The sequence below is a fragment of the Hetaerina americana genome, unplaced genomic scaffold, assembly GCF_022747635.1.
Source record: "Hetaerina americana unplaced genomic scaffold, ioHetAmer1.1.p SCAF_10, whole genome shotgun sequence".
NCBI lineage: Eukaryota > Metazoa > Arthropoda > Insecta > Odonata > Calopterygidae > Hetaerina > Hetaerina americana.
This window is the reverse complement of record NW_027286070.1, coordinates 65,289,540-65,313,802: the sequence shown is the minus strand read 5'-3', so window position 1 is coordinate 65,313,802 and position 24,263 is coordinate 65,289,540. Positions and strand designations below refer to the sequence as shown.

General features: G+C 39.8%; 1 protein-coding gene across 1 annotated transcript in view; it reads left to right on the top strand.

The window, feature by feature from the left end:
* Positions 1-24,263, top strand: part of LOC139700349 (homeobox protein SIX2-like) — a 244,571-nt gene that overhangs the window by 159,406 nt on the left and 60,902 nt on the right. Inside the window, exon 5 of the mRNA XM_071598989.1 lies at positions 7,653-7,703. Within this exon, the coding sequence (XP_071455090.1) occupies positions 7,653-7,703 (51 nt within the window). The remainder of the gene's footprint in view (positions 1-7,652; positions 7,704-24,263) is intronic.

Here is a 24,263-nt window from a genome sequence, read left to right as displayed (position 1 = left end):
ATTAAATACGCTTACGAATTTCTGAGAACATACACCTACAATACACCATCTAAAATGATGATAGAACATTAAAGTAATTTTGATCTTAGAAATGGGTTCAATTTTGGGGAAGGTGTTGTAATATTTATTTCAGTATACATTCGAGCTTAATACGAAAGCTGTAAAGTAAAAGTACGTAACAATGGATTGTGAAAAACTCTTGAAACATTTTGATAGAGCATTTGAAATCATTCCATTACAGTGAATTGACACAATTCCCCTTTTGCAAATAAACTAGATGCATTACAGTGGAAAACAAGTCTGGTGGACATCTTTTCCGAAGAAGACAAGGGATTAAAAAACAATTGATGCGGGGAACAAAATCGCTCCATCCCAATTCAGCCTCGGACATAGAGGATGACGAGAGACAAAGGCGGAGAGTTGAGGAGAACAGGAGGGAGAGCGGATGTCGATTTCGCTGGGGTGAGATGTCTCTCCATCAGCCAATTACGCCCCGGAGAACCAAAGTATGGCCTCCGCGGCGGATACCCCACTCCCGGTCTTCCCACCGAACCCATCTTCTTGCCCCTCCCGCCCTCTGACCTTTGCCCCACCACCCTCCAATCCACCCCCGCGTCCATCTGTACCGCCCATGACAGAGAGCAACACATAACAGTCCAACGGTCCATATCACGCCGCCGGAAATGGAAGCCCGGGGCGACACTCCCGAACGCGAGCACGTCGACACCCCATCCTCCTTCTCCTCCCAACCCTCTCCTGTCCCTTCTCCCTTACCTTCCCAGACCCACATGCGTGGAAACATTTCGCGAAAGGCGAGGGACGCCTCTGGACAAATGGCCCAAATCCAGCCAACAGTGCAATCACGTTCGTTGGAGCTAGGGTATCATGGGACCGTGGGGAATGATGGCTTTTTCTGGATTTCATTTTCCCACACCATGGCTTGTGTTAAAATTGCTCAGATTGTGTCCTTTGAGGTTAATGTCAATTATTATTTTTTTCGCAAATGTTTAATTTGGCGGATTAACTGAGTAGGCTTAGAAAATTATTCAGAAAATTACAAGCAGAAATTTCTAGAACGAGAATAGCATTTTATGAAAGCAGTCTTTTGAATGAAAATCTAAGATTAGTTGTACATTGATTGAGGACTAATCTCTAATATTTCGAATTAAGATTCTATTAGAAGTCATTTTTTAGGCATTCGTCTTTCACTTAATTTATTAAATTAATAGATGACAATTATTGACGACTACAGATCAGGTGCCAAAATACAGTTTTTGGCTTTAAATTTCAAATCCTGACATGAAATTCACAAGAATTAGGGGGATGATATATAATTAAATGATGAAAATGGATAAGAAAACACTAAACAGTTCATCTGAATTTTTCTCCTGAAAAGGAATGAATTGTCAAAAACAGGGCACAGTCGAGGAAGATTGGTTGAAGGAAAACAACTTACCCGATTGAATCCTCACTCCCTCCTTTTTCCATGGTTTGACGCTCTAAATAATGGCAACTTATTAACCCTTCCTCTTCTCCATCCCCACCCCCCGTTTACTGCACTGTCTCTGTACTTAACAACTTCCCGCCTTACCCCACCCACCCCCTCCGCCCAACCGGATCCCAACCGGCGTCTCCCTTTGCCCATTAACAACCCGCTCCCTTACCCTCAACCCACCGCCCGACACATATCTCGCATCGCCCACACCCTCCCGTTTCCCAACGGACACGTGCCCTTGTCATTACCACCCCACGAACATGAGCCCACCCCAGCTTCCCCGCAGGGAGGGGAGAAGGGATGTCGGAAGTGTAGGAAAAGGTGAGGCGGAGAAGGCATCGGATGGGGTGGTGGGACAAAAGGATTCGTAATAAGGGTGGAATTGCAGTCGGAGGGGGTGTCAGTAAAGAGCATGATCGGATGTGTGTAATCTGAAGGGAGGCGGATGGGGAGTTGGACTGAGGACGGTTGCCCACGCCACCTCCAAACTTGGCCCTGACATGGTCGCCCGACCTGGAGACTTCGGTGGGTGGGCGTCGTACGAAAGAGCCTTTTAAAACATTTACCGCTCAAAAGCTCAATTCTGTCCTACATAATGTGGATTAAGGTAGTAGAAGCTCCGATATTGAAAAGGCATTTTGTCTGATTGGCAAAGTAAAGACTATTGAATCCTCTGCCTGGGAAAAAATTAAAAATCTTGTTCATTTGATGAATGTGACCGATACCTATAGTATATCGATAATATATATATATATATATATATATATATATATATATATATATATATGTATATATATATATATATATATTAATATATATATATAGATATAAATATATATATATAGATATATATATATATATATAGATATAAATATATATATATATATATATATATATATATATATATATATATATATATATATAATGTATTGATTACCGAAAACTAATCCTTACCCGTCTCGTGGCTTTGTTCAGAGTAACTATTGACCACTGCAGAAAATATAAACCCATGTCTGTTTCCTTTAACTGCTTTTAAGAGGAGTATTTTATAGACTGCTCCGTTCAGAACGACATCTGACAGCCACTGCAGTTATTGTGCGCACATGGGGTCTCAGAATCCTGTCCAAGAGCAAGGCACGAGTTATTGTCTATACAGTAAATGAAGAACGGTGTACGTTTTATTTGACTATTATCTAAACGTAGTCATTGCTGCGACAGTCGAAACAATACTTTCTAAACAATATTCTGAGCAACTGCGTCCCTACCTCTGTAATTTTTACGCATATTAAAGCATAAATACATTTAAAAAATATTCATAAATTGGTAAGATGGTTTTTTTCAGGAATGAATTTTTCTATGCACATACACACGCGCATATACTGGTAGATACACTGCCACACTGAAGAATGATACCTTTTCATTGAATGTTGCATGTTGAATTCTAAGTTTTTTAACAATATGAACATTAGACTGAATTGTTTACTCATAAAATGAGATCACCGGTTCAAATTTCGGGAGGGGCAGTATATTTGTACATTTTTGTATTCTGTCCCCTTTTCAGTTTTCCTTCAGACAGCGCGTTGAGTTGACAACCTTGCGCCGATGGTTCACGGCGAGGGACGTTAAAATACTCCCTTATAGCCTCGCCTGTCAATGGAATGATAAAGTCACCTACCGTTTTCTGTCGATCGTTTTTAATTTTCCACTTTATACCCACAGTGCTGCGGTGCAGGAAACGCAACAGTCGAGCGTATCCCAAAACAATTTGTCCACTGGATATCAATTTTATTTTCCCGCAAAATATCCGCAATGGGAGTGATATTTCAACGCTGGGAGGGAGCAACGTCCCTATGTCAAGAGGGAGAATGCAGAGAGTGGGAGTTAAAAGGGTAACTAACTCCCTCACCCTTGCTTTCCTGCAGTTCTCTCCCCAGGCGTCACCCTTCCCAAACCCTCTTCTCAGCCCGCTGCACTTCTAATTGCCTATTATTGAACGCGGTGTCACAAAAGGATTAATTAGATGGAGTCGGATGAGGGGGATGTTTTCGGATGGCGGAAGAGACTGTCAAAAGTAGAGAGGATCTGGAGAAGAAGAGGGACCTGGGGCTGGAGAGAAAAAGTGCAAGAATGGAAGAGTAAAGAATAGGGACAAGTATGCCTATATCAGTGGAAGACAATTCGTGAGAGAGGCTGCGTTGAGAATTTTCGTAACCTACGAACCTTAGACTCCCTGCGACAAAGAGCTAATCTATAATAGTCTAGGCATCTACTTGCAGCTCTTATGAACTATGAATTCCCTTTCTCCGATCCAAAAATTATTTTTGTCTTTTATTCTAAATTGGTACATAGGTTTCTATGAAACGTCTTGGTATTCCCATGGGCATATTACATTTTCAAATAATTTTCAACTACACTAATGATATTTGAAAGACATAAAATCAATAACAATGTTAGTTAAACAGTAATGAATATTTTTTTATTTTTTATGGCCTATACGTCTGTTAAGCTCCTTTTGTATGGAGATGAATAAGTTATAAAGTTTCAAACAGAGCCTTAAGGCTTTATAATATTTGCACTGCCTTTAAACGGAAGAATATCGCTCAAGTAGAGAGATATTTTTATTTAAAATGAAAAAGTGCATTTAAAATAGCTGCTGAAAAGACAAAGTGGCTGCTAAGTATTACTGATAGCAAATGAGGTATTTAGAAAATTAAAATTAATGGTTTCATGAGTAACAATTTGCCAAATGAAAAAAAACGTAAGGATGAGAAATGATAATTAACAATTATGGTTTCCGCTATATTATTTTTATTAACACGACCCGGGTTTCAGACCTGAGGATGATATGAAGTGTTGAAACCCGGTACGTGTGAATAAAAATATTATAGTGGAAAACACAATTGTTAATTATGGTTCTCTTCTTGATGAAAAGTTTCCACAAAGCTAAGCATGAAACTATACGGTTCGTAAAAAACTAGATTAAGCCATAAATAATGGATGATTTCGTGTTGGAAATTGCAACTTCACCTCCTTGAAAATAATTGGCTATATGTTTCGGGAAACTTTGACAGTTGCACTGCGAGTATTTATCAGTACGGATAGATCTATCTTTAGTGCGGTACATTCAGGACTTGGGTGTACTTTTTTCAGCTTATTCAACTCTGCAACGTCCATTGCAGCTGAAAAAAAACAACTAAACTTAAAAGACGTTGGCCAGATAATTAGATAAAACACTTTTCACAGCACACTGCCATAGAGAAATATAATTACTTCAAGCTCTATGGTTGTTGTTAGCGAATTAAATGTTTCACTAAAATGATAGGCTCTTTCAACGAATGTTGATTTTTTTAGTCGCGTCTCTTTCTGATGGGATAGCGGAGATTTTTTCCTAAAACGGTAAGTTAATGCTACTGAATGGTGAAAAATATCCTATTTCACAATCAGAGAGGACCGAAGGACATACTCGGAAACAGCTAAACGGACGACAAGATTTTACGGTGCCGAATGGGGAAAGGAGAGAGGGAGGCTGGGAAAAAAAAGGAGAGGATGTAAAAAAACCAAGATAACAGTTAAACTGTGGGTGAAAGGTACAGGGTAGTGAAGCTACAAAAAGTAAGTGTCCGGAGCTGTAAAAACGGTTAACAGAAACACGATGGACGTTAATGAAAGAGGTCGGGAAAGACGAAATATCTTAAATGAAGCAATACAGTGCGTGTTTTTAAACTCTGGGTTGTATTAACAATAGTCCACTTCAATCGTAAATTTATAGAGGCATATAGTATCGGTTATAAGTGTACATATTTAGCTGGACATCAAAGAACGCGAATTAGACAAGGGAAAGTTTAGCAGAATTAATCGCCACAAATTTTCTGGAATGTATCAACAAATGACACTTTTTTACTATTACCATTTTACTCGTACTACTCTAAATCATAAAAACGAGAATTGTTCAACAAGAATGTCCTTTTCGGCTATGGTACTCTTTGTTAACGCATGTATTGTTTCTTTAAAAATATAATGGGAAAATAATAAATTATTATTTAATATTTAGGAGTTCAGTGTATATATTGCCAGGAAAACCTCGAGCATTTCTTTTAAAAGACACATTTTTGGAGAGAGGCACAATTACATGTATAGATATCGATAGAAGAGGATACATGTGGTTCTTTCCATTAATCGTTAAAAGGTATTAGTTTTAATCACTTCGCATATTTTAACGAGTTCGCAGTGATAATGGAAGACAGTGCTTTTTTGCCCAGGCAAGGCTTCCCTTCCGCCTCGTAGTCACAAGAAATGATTTTAACTACATCTTACTTAGAGATTACCCAAGAATATGTGAAGGCCAAATGGTGTATGGCCAATTATATAGCAAAAGTGTTTAGGTAAAATCAACAATCCGTGGCTATGAGCCTTCGATAAAAACGTTGAAATGATACGGCCGACTGATTTTATAGCTACGCACCTCACTGTGGGGTGAGGCGGCACCGCCCACGTTGACAATCACCGTTCTAGACAAATGAGAAGCGAAAAGTCGAAAAAGATGATGATGGTGATGGAGGGGAATTTCGGACTGGAAGAGGCGGAGGAGGAGGAAGTGTGCTAGGTGGCGGAAAAAAATAAATCAGGGGGAAGGATAGTGATGGAAGGTTGGGCAGGTATAGGGAGAGCGCAAAAGGAATCGTTGCTGTAATGGAGGAGGGATGAGTCCCTCTGTGTAACCCAATACCCGAGTGGAAGACGAAACCCCGGCGCCAGCTGAGCTTTCCGCCCCGTTTACCTGTCTTTCGACGGGATGGGAGAGGGGACTTAGGGAGGGGGTGAGCGATTGGGGGTTGAGTAGAAGGTGGAACGGAAGCAAGGAAAGGGGAAAGTCGAACGAGGTGAAGAGTGGTAGTAATATGGGGGAATTGCAAAGGAGAGGTTAAAAGGAGTACGACAGAAAATTCGCAATTGAACATGCGGATAGATGCATAAAACATATAAATCATGATCCTAAAAGAGTAGCTAGGGATAAAAATACGACTTTAACCTTTCACAGGATTGGAAAGAGCTTTGAAAAAACTGTCATTTCCCAGCAAAAATAAATTTATTACCCTGTTCTTAAAATACTCCTTTCGCTATATATTGGAGAATATCCCCGTTCCACCATCGCTTTTTAACAGCTACGGGAACATTCTTGACAAAAAAGGTAGAAAAGGTGATTATTTTTAATGTCACTTGGTGAAAAATTCCCTTATTATCTTTGGGAGAGTAGACAAAACTTGAAAAATTGTAATATATCCTCTTAAACCACGTAAAGCAATATATAAGCAATGATATGGAAACAAAGATCTCCGAAAAAAGTCTTGCCATTTATGGAATAAGTAGCCATCAAAGCTGTATGAGCAGCAAGGAAAACAATTTTATTAGGTGAAATACCGTACAAAAAGTATATGCCCGTGGAATATCGTACCGGGTATACCTATTGATCCTACAAATCTAAAAAAATCGGATCGTTTAATTAGAAGTGCAGACATTTTGAAGGTCTAGGAGCTACTTTTATTGTTTTAGCTATGAGAACACGATCACAATTCAGTGAACTCAGTTTTTATTATTGACCATAAGCATTTTAGTCTGCCACAGTGTCCAAACCTTGCAATTACGTGAAATCATTAGGTACACATAAATTATGGAACGAATAACTAAGCAATTCAGTACATTATAAGCGTCTGGATTTTTTAAAATGTACTGAAATATGCTCATTAAATTTAATGTTAGAATCACAGTCGTTTTCTTGTTTTTACTCTAAATTTTTACGAAAATAAATAATTTTAGCGCTTATTCTTTATTTAACCTGTTATTTTTATGTATCACTCTAAAAAATATGGTTTCAATTTATACGCTATTTTAGTTTCAGCAGTCAAAAGCTTCAAATGTCTGATTGCTTTTGATGAAATTCATGTGTGCCATTTAACAATATTTATTCCAAATAATAAAAGAGTTGGAGTTGAAAATTATTCGCAATTTTTGTCAAATTATGTTCATCCGAGGTCTGTTCAGCAGAAGGAGATGAAAGATTTGCTTTGAAAACGGACACAAATCGGATATAATTTTATTTATTTTTTAAGTTTGACAATTTGGAATATTGCTAAACATCACCACTTCTGTCTCATTTCAGTATCTCGCGCGTTGAAGTCTCTCGACATTCATACTCGAAGGAACACGGACCGTAAGTTTTTGAACATATTTTATTTTTTAATTTTCAAAAACACCAATGTATTTTTGGTTTTGGTTCATTCAGTACCTATACACTTAGTAATTACAATCGCAAATGTTTAAACAGTCGGCGTTGATATGGTACCAAGGACTTTTCTCGAAAAAGAACTAGAGACATACATTATCATAAGCGATCATAAGAATCTGCGTGTATCTGAAACCTCAATTCAATGCCTTAAAACGTTATTTTCGAGCTAAAGCAGTTATTTTTATCCAAAGTGACAAATTTTCAAAATCGCTCAACCAGAAAAAGAGCACGCTATCCTTTCCAGGAAGATTTCTATCTTCCGATAACGCTAGAACTGCGTCAAAGAATTAGCCGCTTTCATCAAATTACTGAGAGCACAAGACGAAGAGATATTACTGCCTCATTTGTCTTCTAACAGCATATGTACAACTCTCTTCTTATCAATATATGTATCTAAATATCCTACGAGGTGAAACGCTCAATGAACTCTCAACTCTTATGAATGAAAAACTGTGAGTATTTGCTGTGGTTGAAAAATGAATGTATTTAAAAGTAAACGGGTATTGATTAATTATATAAATATAAAGTAAATAAATCTGGGCATTGATAAATAATAATTATTTTTAATAAAGAACTGATTTCACTCTTTGGGCCTCAGGAAGAATATTAAAGAAAAATATCACGTTTCCTTTACTGTTTCATCACTACATTTTCCACCTAAATGTTTGTTGAAAGCCTGCTTGTTTAGGGTTCTACTGCAAATAGTACGTATGTATTTTTCCGTCGTAATATGCGATGCGATGATGATACTGACATCAAGACCAAGTTTTTTACGAGTAACGGCAATGTTCATCCCTTCACCTCCGTATAATTAGGTAAAGTCTGCATTTTTTATTTTTTAGGAAATGCATATCCGTATAGTTTTCAGTGCTTAATCATACCTCATTCTATAAATCATTTTTAGTGTGGTTTAAGTCAGGTTGAGTATTTGACAATCTATGCTCATTATTTCCCTGTAGATTAAATTGTGGTCAGCAAACAGTCTTATGTTGATTAATATTATCGAGGTTATATAATTAAAGTAAATAACAAACTACATACTCTTTGGGACGCCGTATGTTATTTGTAGATAATGGGAGCTTGAGCCAACTAATATCTAACTTTTGTTTTCTGTAAGTAAGAAAATCCTGTATCCGGCTCATTGCATTTTAATTTGTTTCATACACTTTCCACTTGTGTATGGATTGTACGAGTGAGACTTTATCGAAGGCATTTTCAATAACCAAGTTAATCGTATCTAAAAGTTTCTTTCTTTACCCTGTCTACAGGATATCGTGTTGAAATGACCCATTTGCTTTTCACGTGATCCGTGTATTTTGCTAGCAATACGGTTGTGAATGTCGAAATATTCCATGAACTAACTAGTAATGATTGTTCCGGGATTTTACAGGAAGGGGAGGTTATATAAATTCATCGATAATTGCCGGGATCTTGTTTATTGCCACATTCAAGTATAAATGTAACGCTATCTATTTTTCAATCCAGGGGGACTACGCATTCCAAAATAGATTTGTCAAATACTATATGTATTCTAAGATGGTGCAATTCGGTCACGAGGTGTTTCATTACTCTTAAAGGATTATCCTCTAGTCTGGGGCTTTTTTTTCTTTCATGTGAAGGAGTTTGTACACTGAATGCATACAAAAAAAGTTTTTACGCCTAATGTTTAATCATCTCCCATTTGAGTTATTTTGAAAAGGATTTTTCATTTTTATTGATCACATTATAATAGTTTTGAAAGAATAAATCTGTATAAATATACATATATAACGAAACTATAAATGAAGAAAAACCTCATTTTAGATGTGCACATCCGTTGATTAATCATCTGCTTTCACGCGCAATCAGCGGCTTATGCACATGCGAATACCATCTTAAAGTGCGTATAAAAAGATATATATTCACTGCTCTTAGTTTAATTACGCAGTGTAACATGCATGGATGATTCTGACCGTTTATTCTTGAACTTTGGCATATTTGAGAATATCTTTTTATAACTTCCTAAAACAATAGAGGTGATGCGTTAGTTTCCAAAAAAATTCCTTTGACGTGGTTGACAATGAAAGGGCGTTGAGGGTTTTTTATAAGAGCAAATTGTCTGTTAAACTGCCGCATATGATACTTGAGATACTTGGTCACTTTCTCCTTAGTGCTACGAGACAGTCACGCAACAGCATAGGTATCCAATGTTTTCCCAACGTTGACATGCCAACGGGAGTGACAAACCGAGCCCCCAGCGTCGGTGAGTGCCTCCACCGACGGGGAAACATTAAAAAAACATTAAAAACTATTTTTTCTTGGATCCATTCCTCCTAAATATTTTCATTATATTTTCCGAGATCTTAAAAAACGACCACCTGCGACCTAGACCATTTCTTTGAAACCTCGGAGTCAATCAATGAAGTTTCCCAACATGAGAATATGTAAATATTGTTACAGCGAGCGATATTGAGGTAATATATTACTTAGAGTAAAGGATATGATCTCAAAATATTCTTTTATCTGATTTCTTCTGCATAAAAAGAAAATGTCATGTGAACAGAGAGGAGAGGTAAATATATTATTATTGTTATGGCTATATCATTATTCAGGTAATGACTATGGCCTATATTTACGCAACAAATTTAGCCTACATATTCCATATGAAGAATTTGCATAGTAACAATTTGGATAGCAATAATTTGGTCCATATATATTTAATTCTTGGCTTCGTCAGTGATTCGTCCAAGTTATAGAGCAATCGTTTTATCCAGACGCGAAATATTCTATTATTATAATACCTAACCTTAGGAAAGAAGGGGACAGACGGGTAAGATTGAAGGGGAGGGCGGAGGGAGTGATATGTTGGACCTGGCAAAAGGTTTGATGAAGCAGACGAAGAGCGAAAAGACGTTGAAAGGACCATCGGCGTGGGGGAGTGAGAAGATGGTGGTCTGGTAAGATGTTTGGGCGGGAGAGAGAGGATCTTAGAAGAAACGACAAGGAGGTAGGCAGTAGGATATTTTCCAATTGGGAAGGGGAAAAGGATAAGAGTGGGCGCTGGCTAGGAGGGAGGACGGGGTTAGAACTGGTGGAGATGGTAAAAAGAGCCCGTGATACTCGATATCTCCCGGCGCACAAAAGGAGAGTGAAATTGAGACGCGCGGCGGGAGACTTGACCCTGCTTGAAAGCGGGTCGATTGCGAGTGTGTGCGTGTGTGCCTGACGTTTCCCCATCCCTCCTCCTCCCCCGTCCCTCGTGGGTTGGACACGGGAGGCCCCCTTGGGATCTATTTTGTCGGGAGATTTTAGAAAGCGAGAGAGAGGAGGGGATGTTGTAAAATAGAATATAAAAAAAATACAACGGAGAGGACCAAAGGCCTCTTCCTCTGACAAGGAGGCCATCCGAGTCCCTAGGCTTCCACCGTCATTATCAAACTCATCTGCTTTTGCTCCGCGGCCACCACAAAAGTTCTCCATTACCGACCGCCCTTCGGCCCCCGGGCGGGGTCACCCACGCTCCCTCTCCTTTCGGGCACGCAAACGATCAAGTTGGTCCGCGTTTGGAGACCGCAGCAACGGCAGTGGCAGCAGATGGCGAGGGCGATTAGGGAGCCGTTTGTTTTTGTTCTCCGCACGAAATGGCAGGCGTTTTGGACGCGCAACACACGAGCAATTGATCCTAGGGAATTGCTCTTTAAACCGTTAACCACTCTCGGATAATACACTCATGGACGAGTGTATCTCAAATAATGGTCCAGTGAGACAGGGACGCCTAAATATGTCTGCGTCCTATATGAATGAAAACGATCTTGCCTCCTTTAGCCAAATAAATGTTGGAAAATGTCATCGTTAAAGAAAAAATATGAAACATTAAAAAACCGGTGTATGTGGATTGAGGACTACTTAAAATATATTAATTTATATCACCTAAGTATTTTCAGCATATTTTTTCCTCTAAGAGTATTTTAAAGACCCAATGCAAACAAGGTATGCCATCACTCTTAGTTTTGTGCTGCTCATATATTGTTTTTTGCTGCCCACAATGTCAATAGGACAGTGAAAGTTTTATAAATAAAGATTTTAAATATGCATGTTAATTGGTGTTTGAGATCTATCGTGAAAAAAGTAGCCCTATCAAATAAATATATTTTCCTTTTTTGCACTGAGTGAAAAGATGTTGCGTTCAGTTTTTACTTTCACGCCTTCGAGGAACACGTGACTAACCCTGAATAATACATCTGACATTTTGTGATGCAGTTTATACTGAAGAAAAAAAGGACGTGAAATTCTTGTGTTAAGTAGAAAAAAATTCTGAAAATAATTACATCCAGGTAATGAAGCTCTCCTCCCTCCTTCCGGGGAGAGAGGAACCGTTTCTTATTCTCGGCGAAAAGTAGCAGCATCTGAATTAGTCATAGGAACTCCAGGTTTAAAAGATTAAGCGTAAGCCCGAAAGGATCGAGATAGAAAGAATGGGAATCGCAAAAGGCTGGAAGGCAAGGGGGAGGGGTGATTACGCGGAAGGGATAAATTGTGAAAAAGGAGTGCGGGAAGAGAGTGAGAGAGCTTTGTTGGCAGAGATTTCGACGCCCTTGGGAGAACTTGGAGTAAGGCTGGAAAAGGATAAGCGGGTTGATGGTAAGCATATCAGTCATGCAGTACTCTCATAGTCCTTTAAGGAAGAGTTTGTTCAGCGAGGTTTGGAAATCTAATTGCCCCATGCATGTTAAAAAATAACGACATAAAGTTTCCCGAGATTTTCACAAAAGTTATTAGATGAAATTTATTCTGAATTTATTTTGTTGTAAACCAACATTTTTATCATGAACGACAACAATAAAACAAAAGCCTACCATAGAAACAAAAAGTAAGTTTAAAACTATAAGTTACTCGTTAATTTCGCCAAAACCACCTTGAAGATGGAGGTTTACTAATTGTAAATTAAATGGCTTCCAAATGGAATTGGTCCTTTTCCTGGTGTTTTGTATACTTCGCAAGTATGGCTTATTTATGTGGACATGTGTCTGCCTTAAACTTTTGGATGCAAGTAAAATCTTCCGAGAGGTATTCTAGAGGAGGCTACTGGAATAGTGTGTTTTGACAACAGGCATTGCAAGGAAGGTGGATTACAATATCCATTGGAACCACTTTAAAAACAACCTTCATAGTAGTATAAGATCCACTGGTGCTGAAATCGTATAATTTTTAGTTAGTTTAACGGATGATTTGCTCTCAAAGTTTCGGTATTCAATTGAAAATAAGTTGGCAAATAGTCAGAGTGTAGATGTTTTTAAATGCCAAACAATCTCCTATTTTCGATTCATTTGGCCTATTCTACTTATGCCAATAATCTTTACAAGGTCTGAAGAGATATACAGCCATAAATTCACCCTTCCACTATTACCACGGTACACCCAAGCAAAGGTACACTCGCTCAGCGATAGAAATTAGGACCATTTTCTGCATTATTTATACAGGAAAAAATAAAACATAACTGATTTATGTCCTGTCGCATTATACACGGAATAGCCTATTAAACAAACGAATAAGGCGCATAATACCACAATACACACAAGGAAAATATGAATTATTTATTTAATATTTTTCGAGAGTAGACAAAGACAACGTTAAATCCCCACTCTGCTGCTCTACTGCCTCAGTATCAAAAATTTGATTCAAAGGATAGAGATAAATTTTACAGTTATTTGGCCCAGGAGAAAGTTTTCTGGAAAATGATCCGATTTATTTTTTAATGAATGACAGGAATCAGATAAAGACACACTGAAATCTAAGACGATGGAGGTTTTTAGAGTAAAATTTCCGAGACACCCACTTTCGTAGAAAATCTGATTTAAATCCATTTATCCCGTTTCATCCATTTACATCTAGAGCTTCGAGGGTATGACGGAGAGCATAAATACTTAAGGGATTGATTGACTGACAAATGATGGAAGAGAATCAAAGGTGGGTCTGGCAGAATAATCCTCTGACCGATACGACTCGTTCAGTCTTTTTTACTTCGTATAGCGAGACCTTGTGTTTGTCTCTGGGTGTGTACGTCTGTGATGTATCGCGTGGGAGGGAGTTGGGCGAATGTTTATCCGGATAAAAGGAAAGAAAGGCGATAGTTTGAAAGGGACGGCTGCAGTGTTTGAAGATCGGGGGATGAGCTGGACGCGAGTGGGTGAGGGTGAGATTGAAAAAAGCATACGACCCCCCGAACGCCGACTCTTAAGCCAATTGTGAGCGGTTCATCACACAGCGGAGTGGGGCATTTCCCGGTAGAAGGGGAGGAAGGTTCTTGGCGGGTGGATGGAATTGAGAATTTGTGATGTTGTGGGATGTCCCTTTTTGAGGTCGTGTTGGCCGGGTCAGGGGAGAGGTGCCGGTACGAATATCATGACAGCTCTGGGTGCAAGGCTGCGCAGTGGTTCTATTTGTAATTTTGGCATGCATGTTCGCCATAATTTGTCCTTTCAGTGTGTGATAGAACAGCATGACTTCCAATTTAAAGTTTTTGAAGGTTCCAAATAAACTGGAGCTCCTTTCTGGAGAACAAAAAGCAGTAAAGGTAAAAAGAAACTTCATCGTGAATTCCAAATAACATTCGGAAAGCACGTAGTAAGCTCCGCCTTCATCCATCAGGTCGACTGGTAAAAGACTTGGCTTATCGCATCCAAGCAAATCTTGAGAGATTGAACGATATTTTCAAAGGAAGTCAATTTTGGCCTTTATACTGACTATCGCCGAACCGACGTTCCCGATATCTAGGTAGGGCAGTTACTCATTATCACTACCTATAAATACCAATAAATCCATTCGCTCTATGTCATCCTCACCTCGATCTCTTTTAAGGGTCGACATCAGTAATGCAATTTTGCCAAGGATGCATGAAAACTATGTAATTGTATTCACTTCGCAATTTTAAATATCTTCGCTCCACTGCAGCCGATGGATGTAAAAGGAGGGATTTGAGATGGGAGATCGTGTAGGGGGGGCAAATAGGTCTGCAAAGGGATGGCTAGGATCGAGGGTATTGCGAGTTATAAACCGGAGGGAGATTATGATACGAGGAAAGAAGCGGGCCGCTTTATCTGTGCTCAGCTCTCGGCGTCCCTCCTTAAACCACCCAATCCAATCCATCTCTTTTTTTTCATGATTCCGAAAGTAACTGCTCCGAGTTTCCCCTCGAAAAGATAAAGTATAAGATTTTAATAAGATCCAAGCCGTTCCATACTCCCCCTTCATCTTCCATCGCATGAAAAACCAACCCCGTGAATCTCCCGCCCGCTCACCCTCCCCAACAATCGCCCGGAACCCATCCTCCCCCGTCCAAACAAACCGCCGCCTTTGTTGTACCCCTCTTATCCCAATCCACTTTAGATTTTTTTTATTTCGTTGTTCCATAATCAAGACTCTCTTCCCTTCTCAACTCTCTCCTCCCTATATCCTCTTCAATCCCCTCCCTCTTTTCTCCCAATTCACAATCCCACGACCGCAGGGAATCTTTTCGAGATACACCACCGCCCTCCACCCACCTCAATTTCCCCAGCACACAAGAAACACATTTCAATTGTCCAGGCGTGCAAGGCTACCCCGTCTCACTTTCTCACTTTACCTCGTGAAATTAGGTCTCTCTTTTTCTCTCGACTTGATCGTTTTCCCATTCGTCGGCTTCTTAACTGTCTCGTCAATTTTGGCCGCGCCGTGTTGACGAAGGTATTACATTAAACATCTAAGTGTCCCCGTCAATTCGGTTTTCATCCGTCTACCACGGAGCAGGGAATTCTCGACGATTGCAAAAAACGAATGCTTTTGAAGTTAGATTCCGACATAATTTCACCGACTGGATATAAAAACTGCAACTCTTTGCATTTCGAAAAGAAACGATGAAAAATAGAGAAAATGTTCTGAAAACGATAGATGGATGTACCACTCCATCTTATTGCTCCATTTAGAGAGAAAAAATGAAGATGTGGCGGCAGTTGTACATGAAACTGCAATTTTGGTATTTTTGAAAGCACATCATTTATGCGTTGAAGCAAAAGAGGACAGAATGGGGAATCCCCAGAAGGAATCCTGTAAGCTTTTAGGGAGACCCTATTCTGCACATAAAAAAACGAACTCCCATAACATACAAGGATTGTGGTGAATCCCCCTTCTAATGTTTATTAATATATTCTCTCCTATTGCTAGCAGTCATAAACGTGTCAGTTGCGAACTAGCAGAGCGATCTAAGCAATACAAGACTCTGTGCGGATACATCCATTTTCCGAAATGAGCTTTTATCGTTCTTATTAATCCCTGGAACCGGCTTTAGGCAGCAACGGAAGGCATAAAAAAATACAAACCGCAACTGACATACCAATCAAGCGGTAAAAAATGTAGCAAGCAGCCAAAGAGGAAAAGAATGGCAAAACAAGCGCATCCATGAGAGCGAGCGATGACCCTTTTTTATTCCCCCGGTCGCGTTGTAGGGAAACACGGAGCTTAGCCATCTCCAACCCCTCATTTGTATTCCCTTCCGCGACAACGAGCAGAGACAAAAAGAACCCGTCGGAACTGAATGCTTAGGCTACGCCAAAGATCTCAATTCCGGCCTCTCCCCCTTCACTCCATCCTACTCCCTAAAATTCCCCACCTCCGTCCCCCCCATCCCTCCCCTCTCCCCGTTGCTTCGCCATAATTCCCTACCCCTCACTCCACCTCACAGGGCTCCGAATATACCCTACTACGCCTCACCCTTTCCCCAACTCCCATTCTCTCCCCTGTTCTCCCTAATCCTCTTCCCTTCCATGCTATAACAATCGCTTCCGCTATATAATCCAGTCTTTCTTTCCTCCCCCCCTCTATTTATCCGCTCGTTCAAATCTCCCACTCCGTCGCCGCGTCCCTCCCCTAGCACCCTTGCCCTTCCTCCCTCGGCGTCCCTTTTACGAGCCGGAGCGAGGGATTCTATTGACTGTCTAGCAGCCAGGTTCTCCGTTGAGCATAACAAACGATTCGAAGGCCCCTCCTCCTGCTCGCTCTTCCTTCTCCCTTACCCTTCCCCCTATACATAGCTCGCCTTTTTTGCCACGACGTGACGCGCCGACGTCTCTTTTCGGGGTGACCCGGAGGACACCATCCTCCCTCTTACTCCTCCCCCTTTAAAACCCTCGTACTCTTCCCTCCTAACCTTACGAATCTCCTCCCCTTTCGCTCCCTCTCGTTCTATCCCTCTCCCTCCATCTCTCTCGCTAGTTTAAACAGTTGATTATCGGTTCGACATGAAACGCGCCGGTCTCAGGGAGTCGCTGCGTCCTCGGGGGATGGGCTTACCCCCTACTCCCTTTCTCGCCATATCTTATTTTCGCAAGTTTGTTCTAAACGGGGTCGCGACTCCTATGCCCCAAACCCCTCCCACGGCCCTCGGTCCGGCACGGCGGGTCAGACTACGGGGTGCTCGGGAACAAAACAAATGTAAAGGTGGGAGCGCCACGTGTGTCGGTCGATTGGTCCCACGACTCCGCGTATCTGAGTTTCGGGCGAGCACCTCCGGGGAACGCCCGAGGGAAGGAAAGAAAAATTGGGTACGTTATTTTGTTTCCCGTTGATCGAGAGGGGAAACTTGGGGTGTTTCTGCGTGATTTCTCAGGAAATATACCGGTGGACTGGATTGACCATGGATTTCATGAAATGAAATATCCTAATATCCTACTTAGCTCGTTGCCGTGTAAATGGTGTAGTAATCAATTAATTATGCCCTCTCAAAGAACATTCACCTTTATTTAAATGAAAACTGAATGAGATTAAAAATGTAATATTTTTTTTACAAGCCATTAGTTGTATTACTACCAAAACTTTAATGAAAAAGAACTTTATGATTTCTTAGTTTCGTAAACGACCTTATGATTACCGCTTTTACTATTCAGGTATACACTAATCGAGATTTTTTATCAGTATTTAACATAGATGTTTAAATTAATAGTGATAAAGTTCAAGTTTAAGATGGTTCATTTTAGACACTGAGTTGTGATTTCAAGACTATCGTCATCGAACATTTTCTTTAAAAAATCTAATGAAGAATAAAAAAAAGGTATGCTTTCTTTGAAATTACTGTTTTCCTTCTGCTAGGAGTGGTTATTTTCTTAAGCCATATATGGACATAGGGAGAGTACTGCCAAGTAAAACATCCCATCTTGAAACAATCGTATTAAAGATTGTATTCTTTCCCTTGATGCCCCCCTCCGCCTGCATTTCTCTCCGCGCCTCCACGCAACATCAATGATACAACCTCTCTGGTCCTACCCACTTATACAAATATCAAATGGTACGGGAATGGTATGATTGAGTTCCACTATCTGCGGTGAAAAGGAAGAAGAAAAATTCATGGCATAGATTTCCATTTGCCAATCTACTTTGGGTATGGGATGTTTCTGAATCGTTGAGAATGTGTTTGAGATGTTTTGTAAAAATTCACGCCCATAATCTCCAAGAAAATGCGGTAAATGCAATGAAATGATTTTGCCGTATAATATGATGGAAGTTTGCCCATCGCTATAATTGACCAAAGAACAACCTACTGCCCATTTCTGCGTAGATAAATTTTGAAAGTAAAATTGCAGAAATACATCGAGTTGCATTATTATAGTAGAATGATCATAAGTCAATTGTAAATAGAATAGTGGTTATTTGAAAGAAAGAATTTCAAAACAGAATATCAAATAATTTGTAAAATGTTTTTCTTTTGCATTTATATTAACTCAGTTGAGCCATCTTCTTCTAGAAAAAGTATATGAGGGAGGGGAAGACATTAGGCGCTTCGCGTAATGTAGTACGTCTCCCATCACATTCAATGAAGAAAACTTAGACTTTGAACTATCAAACTTCCCACGTGTTAAAAATAATCAATATTTTGCATGCTTGTATTTGAAAAAAAATTAAAATTGCATTTCTAGAACGAACTCAATTTTACCCCAGTGACTCAATATTACCATGAACAGTTTACTTTGCCATCGCAGTGTGTTTTGAGATGCGGCTACTAGATTTTAATGTAAAAATCATTGCGAAAGACAAAAAATAGAAAATAGCAAATTATTCCGTCATATTTATTCGAACTTATTTATTTCTCAAATCATTTTTTATTTACTGCTCTTGCTTACTAAATTTGCTAAGTAATCTATTTATTCGGTCTATTGTATAATGAAATTTATCAGAATACCAACTCTACATATAGCTTGTGATCTCTTTCAAGTAGTACATTACGTTTACATTTAGTATTTGTCTATATTAATTTCATTCAATAAGATTGTTTTAGCATTTGCTATCAAATTCAAAGTACTTTTAAATTAAGTTTACCTTAAAAATAGCAGTAAAAATGGTTGCATTTGAAGTTTAAGTATACATTTAAAAAAATGCAAAGCATTAAGGTGTGGCATTCTAGTGGGTATAGTTTTGGATAAATGGTCGGAGGCCGTGGGTTCGATTCTAAGTGACAGCGCTTGACAAGCTTTACTCAAATTGTGTGGTTTTTCGCGTACCAGCTATTCCTAAGAAACCAAATACGGGTCAGGGACAAGAACTGGCTTCCCCACCCTGAAATGTGTATTCTATACGCTGTTAGGCTTAGTGAACTTCGCGCTTATGTGAACTCTATAATCACCGAGCAAACCGACCTTCGGACTGATATCTTTTGATAGGTTTTGGTAGCTTTGCAGACGCTATTGAAAATTTCCATGAAGTTAAATCTGAGGGAGTTATTTATTCCAGAAAAATATTTAAATATTTGAATTCTTAGAATAATACCAATCGCCTACATTATCTACACCAATTAGATCTATCGATATTCGATTCCTATGCGCAAGTGGGTTTAAATATACAGGTATATGTATCTACATGCGGTACATTGGCCATTCCTAAGCCCTTTCTCATCGCATCACTTCCTCGTCTGCTTCTCAATGGTAGTCCTGAGGCCTCGGCAAAAACCGACTTCTCCCAATACGCCCGCTCATTCCGATAAAAGGCTCCCATCTCTCACTCTCTCTCTCTCTTTCCTGTGTCCTCCTCTCTCTCTCTTTCTCTCTCTCTCTCTCTCTCTCTCTCTCTCTCTCTCTCTCTCTCTCTCTCTCTCTCTCTCTCTCTCTCTCTCTCTCTCTCTCTCTCTCTCTCTCTATCTCTATCTCCCGAGCAGCGCGTAATGCCTTGTTAAAACATGGCGCTCAAACGAAATTATTATCCCTCCGGAGGGAGGAGCTTTTCCATCCAGATATCGGAGGAAATAAAAAAAAAGGACGGATTGGGGCGGTTGGGGAGGAGAGGGCGGTGTGGGTAAGGAAGATTCTGCAAACGAACTTAAAACCATCGCGAGGGAAAAGGAATGGGAGGTAGAGGGGAGGTTGGGAAGGGAAATGAGGGATGGGATTGGGGTCTCCCTCCCTATCCCCAAACCATCGATTCCTCCCTCAGAGGGGGGAGTTTCGCCCCACGTCATTCCTTTGTCTTCTATGCCCGACCACCTCGCTTCTCTTCATCTTTCTCTTAATTTTGGATTCCCTCTCAAATACGAACGAACGGGCGTCTTTTTTATTTCTGATACAGATACTATTAGGCTGATCGACACGTTTGTAGAATAGAACATTAGAACACAAAATATAATATATTTATTTAAAAATGTTTACTTATAAGTATAACTTTATCTATTCTTCTATGGGAAATATAAGTACATATTTGAATTCCCATTTAAGCGTTAAAGAAATCAATCACAAGACTGGATTTCTAGTTAGTTAAAAATATCAGAATGTTTACAAACTTTGCAAGGATTATTGAACTTCATAAGAGTTGAATATATTTTTTGACTGTACTATAACTGATAGAGGATAGAATGGTTTTTTTTAATAGTTTAAAATTTGATTAATGAAAATGTTGATTTTTCCGCGTTTCATCAGAAGTTTAAATTTTATAAAGTGCTATACTCTTGCGTTGCATCTCAATCTCTTTTCAAGAAGCCCTTACAGCCTTTGGTTAAAATCTGGACGATGCATCTGAATATCCCCATCAAAGGTTTAACCAAAGTAATTAACTCTTAGGTTGATTGCTAGGTTTGGATAAAGCTCCAATTAGTCCCATGGCCAGTGGATGAAATTGACGCGCTAGAAAAAGGGCTTTGTTCGTTTTACCCTGTCGCCTACGATTTTCCAGAGAGATCTAGCTACCGATGAAACCACAGAGCCATAAGGTTTAGCTGAGAGTGCGCTGAATCGACCGAATTTAAAACCCCAGCCATCATGTTAGTATCCGACCATTTTTCACTAAGCTACCAAGCCGAGCTCCGAGAGAGAAACTGTGATTTATCTGGCCACTCTGGAAGATTACCGATGCTAATGAGGGGGTAACTCATCCTTCTATCCCGAATGTGTTCTTTGCGTTCGCTTCCTAAGGATTTATTCGTAATATGGACAAGGCTAGCTTTACTCAAACATATGTATCCAACCTTCTTGGTTGTGGGCAGCAGTTCGTTTGTCAAAGATGAGAGGTTGCCTATCATCATGCCTAGATAGCAAGACATGAGGATAGTAAACCTAAACCTCAACCTCCCCATGGATGCGTGGCTTTCCGGGTACCTGAGACGCATTAAGAAAGCCGTAAATGTTATCGGAGAAAATCGGATGCACCCCACACCCGTTAACGAACAGCAATATTATGTCCCATAATAGGTCTCACATTTTAACATTCACCTTTCCCGTAGCTAATTATTTCTCTCCAAATATAAATCCATCTAAAGAGTTCGTGAAAGGAGTTTACCATGATGATTAATTTTTACGTACCTACTACACTTGGAGTCATTTGCAAAATGTGATATTTAAACATATTCAACCATTTTTTACGTCACATCACTGAGAGTTCCTTTCCGCTTATTTCACAGGAAAATAATATTCATTCTCGACCTCCATACTCCCTACTCGTTCCTTCAAAACCTCGAATTCGGAATCGTTCAAAAAAATCACCCCTCCTTTTGTTTGACGACTTTCAAATAAATAAGGCTTCTGGCTCGCGTGTCCCTTTATCCTTCGTCCCCCCCGAAGGCGTGCCAAACCCTACTTATCCTCTTTTAGTGAGCATCAACTCCACCTTCTTTCCCCAGCCAACCACTCCCTTTCCGTCTCAACGAGCGCAACTATCTTATTCGATCCTGAAGGGCGACCGACGACACACCACGTGATTGACCTTTAGAGCTTCTCCTTCCTTCCAATCACGATTTCCTTCGTGCTTAAAACTTTCTATCCCCAGGGTGAGCACTTAAAATGGCGGGCTCGGGCACATTTCTCGCTAGCAAAATGGCTTCTCAAGTTGAGGGAGGGAAATTACACAGGGAGAATTTTAAAGACCCCGTTTAGCATTCTGCGAAGGTATGAAAGCCTCTGATCATAGAGGATAATATTTTCTCATCGAAAACTAAAACCAGCCTTAAGTTCCCGAATTTCATCCTCGGATCTTTCCACGTTTACATGATATTCGATTCGATGACTACGGTGATGGGTTATTTCTTCCCACCATCATTCAGTCACGTTTGATTAAATGGTTCTCTACACGTTGTTATGCTAGCTGCTATTTCTTCAGAGTAATTCGCTTTCAGTCCTTAGATAAAATATTTCTTTAATTGATTTAATATTTCTCCATAGCTGTTGCTAATTTTTGTCACTTTATCTTGTAATGGGGAAACTTTTACAATGAAAGAAGTATTAAAAGGATTGTGTTGGCCTTAAAATGACTATAGTAATTCATGGGAATGAATCTAGGTCTAGTCTGGGTCTACCCTAGGAAATAAATCTTAAGATCATGGTCTATACGGGAACAAAAGATTTATTTTTGCATCTGCATAAAGGTGTATTGTCTCCTGTCAGCGTAAAAAAATATAATTACGTCGATCACTAACGATTCGCTTATTTCACTGGACCTTGATTAAAACGGCCAATACTCTTGAACACAAATCCACAGAATGGTTGGTATTTCCTCTCGAATTCATCCCATCGTGAACGACCCTTGTGAAAAACTACAGTAGCTAGGTTTTATTCAATTCTGCTTCCCTTTATTTTCGCCGAGGAGAACAATTCGGACGGCGTTTTCAATAATTCGCTGCCACTGTAACGAAAGAGTTTCCGACTAATACACCTCCACAGAACTGGGATGAGTGAATTCCATTCCCACGGGTTTTGCCGCTCCGCTCTTCCTCGATACTATTTTCCGTACCAATTACGTTTCATCATTCCCGTCGCAGTGAAATTTTAATTTCCTTATCCGCTGCGCTGTCCTCTCGCCTCCCTCTTTCCTAACTCCGGCTCCTATACCCCCGAAAAGAAAACTGATTAAAAATTACCAGAGCAAGGGAGCTGGGGAAAAGTGAATGAGGAGGAGGAGGGGGTGGGTGGGAGGATGGATAGGATAAGGCGGGGCAATGGGGAAGGGGAACTGGTATGGCTTTTTCTCGTGACGCCGTGGGTTAGAGGAAAAGGGAATAAAAACATTGGGCAAAGGAGAGGCTGGATGGAGATTAATGAGAGCGTTGGTGACTAGGAATGAGAGAGGAACAGAGAACACCTTCTGATTTTGGGACCAATTCCAATCATTAGCATCCTTCTTCGTTGTTTCGCCATTTTTTATACCTTGCAAATTAACCAGTATTTCCAAATTATGAATAAGTAAATTTCCTTCTTAGAGCGACTTTTTATTTGTTCCTCATGAAGTCGAAGCTTTTTGAACATCCACTTATCTAAGATACCCTGTCTCACGATATAAATTGCTTATGATATTTTTCATCTCCCAAAACGCATCCGGGAAAGAGTATTTTCCTCTCGTGTGAAGCGGATGATGGTTTTCGTTCATTTGTTTCTACTTTTCAAACTCTATAGAGGGATGATATGCAATCATTATTTAAAAGCATAAACAGTCAAAATCGTGGATAGCCAGTGAAATAATTTCAGTAAGTAACCACTTTCACCGAAGCAGTTAAAAATAATAATTATGAGCCAAGTAAAACTAGATAATCAAATAAATTTTGTATACCCTCATTCCACTTTAGCTGAAATTTTATTAGTCGAGTTACTACGGTGAAAAGAAGCCACCTGCTAAAGGCAAGGTGGTCAGCTTGAACAAATTGAGTAGCTTCAGGCGTGATTTGTAGGGAAGTCAAACATAATGAATAACTAACTGATCGTAGAACTTTTCCACTAGAAATTAAGTGAAAAAGTGATACAATCAGTTATTTATTATGGTCAGATTGAGCTCGTCTCCGAAGTTCTGGTTTTGGTCCGTCGGTAAGACTGCCTAACTGACAACAAGTGATGAATCAACGAGTGGGCAACGACTGCCATCAGTAGTGAACATCTGGCAAACCAATGAAATAAAAACTCTGGATAAATCGCTCAATAGCAAGTTTAATTCAGCATGCATCGTCCACTCCTTACCTTAGGATATTATTTTGGCTGTAAAGCTTCAACATCCATAACATATTACCCAAGACTCAGC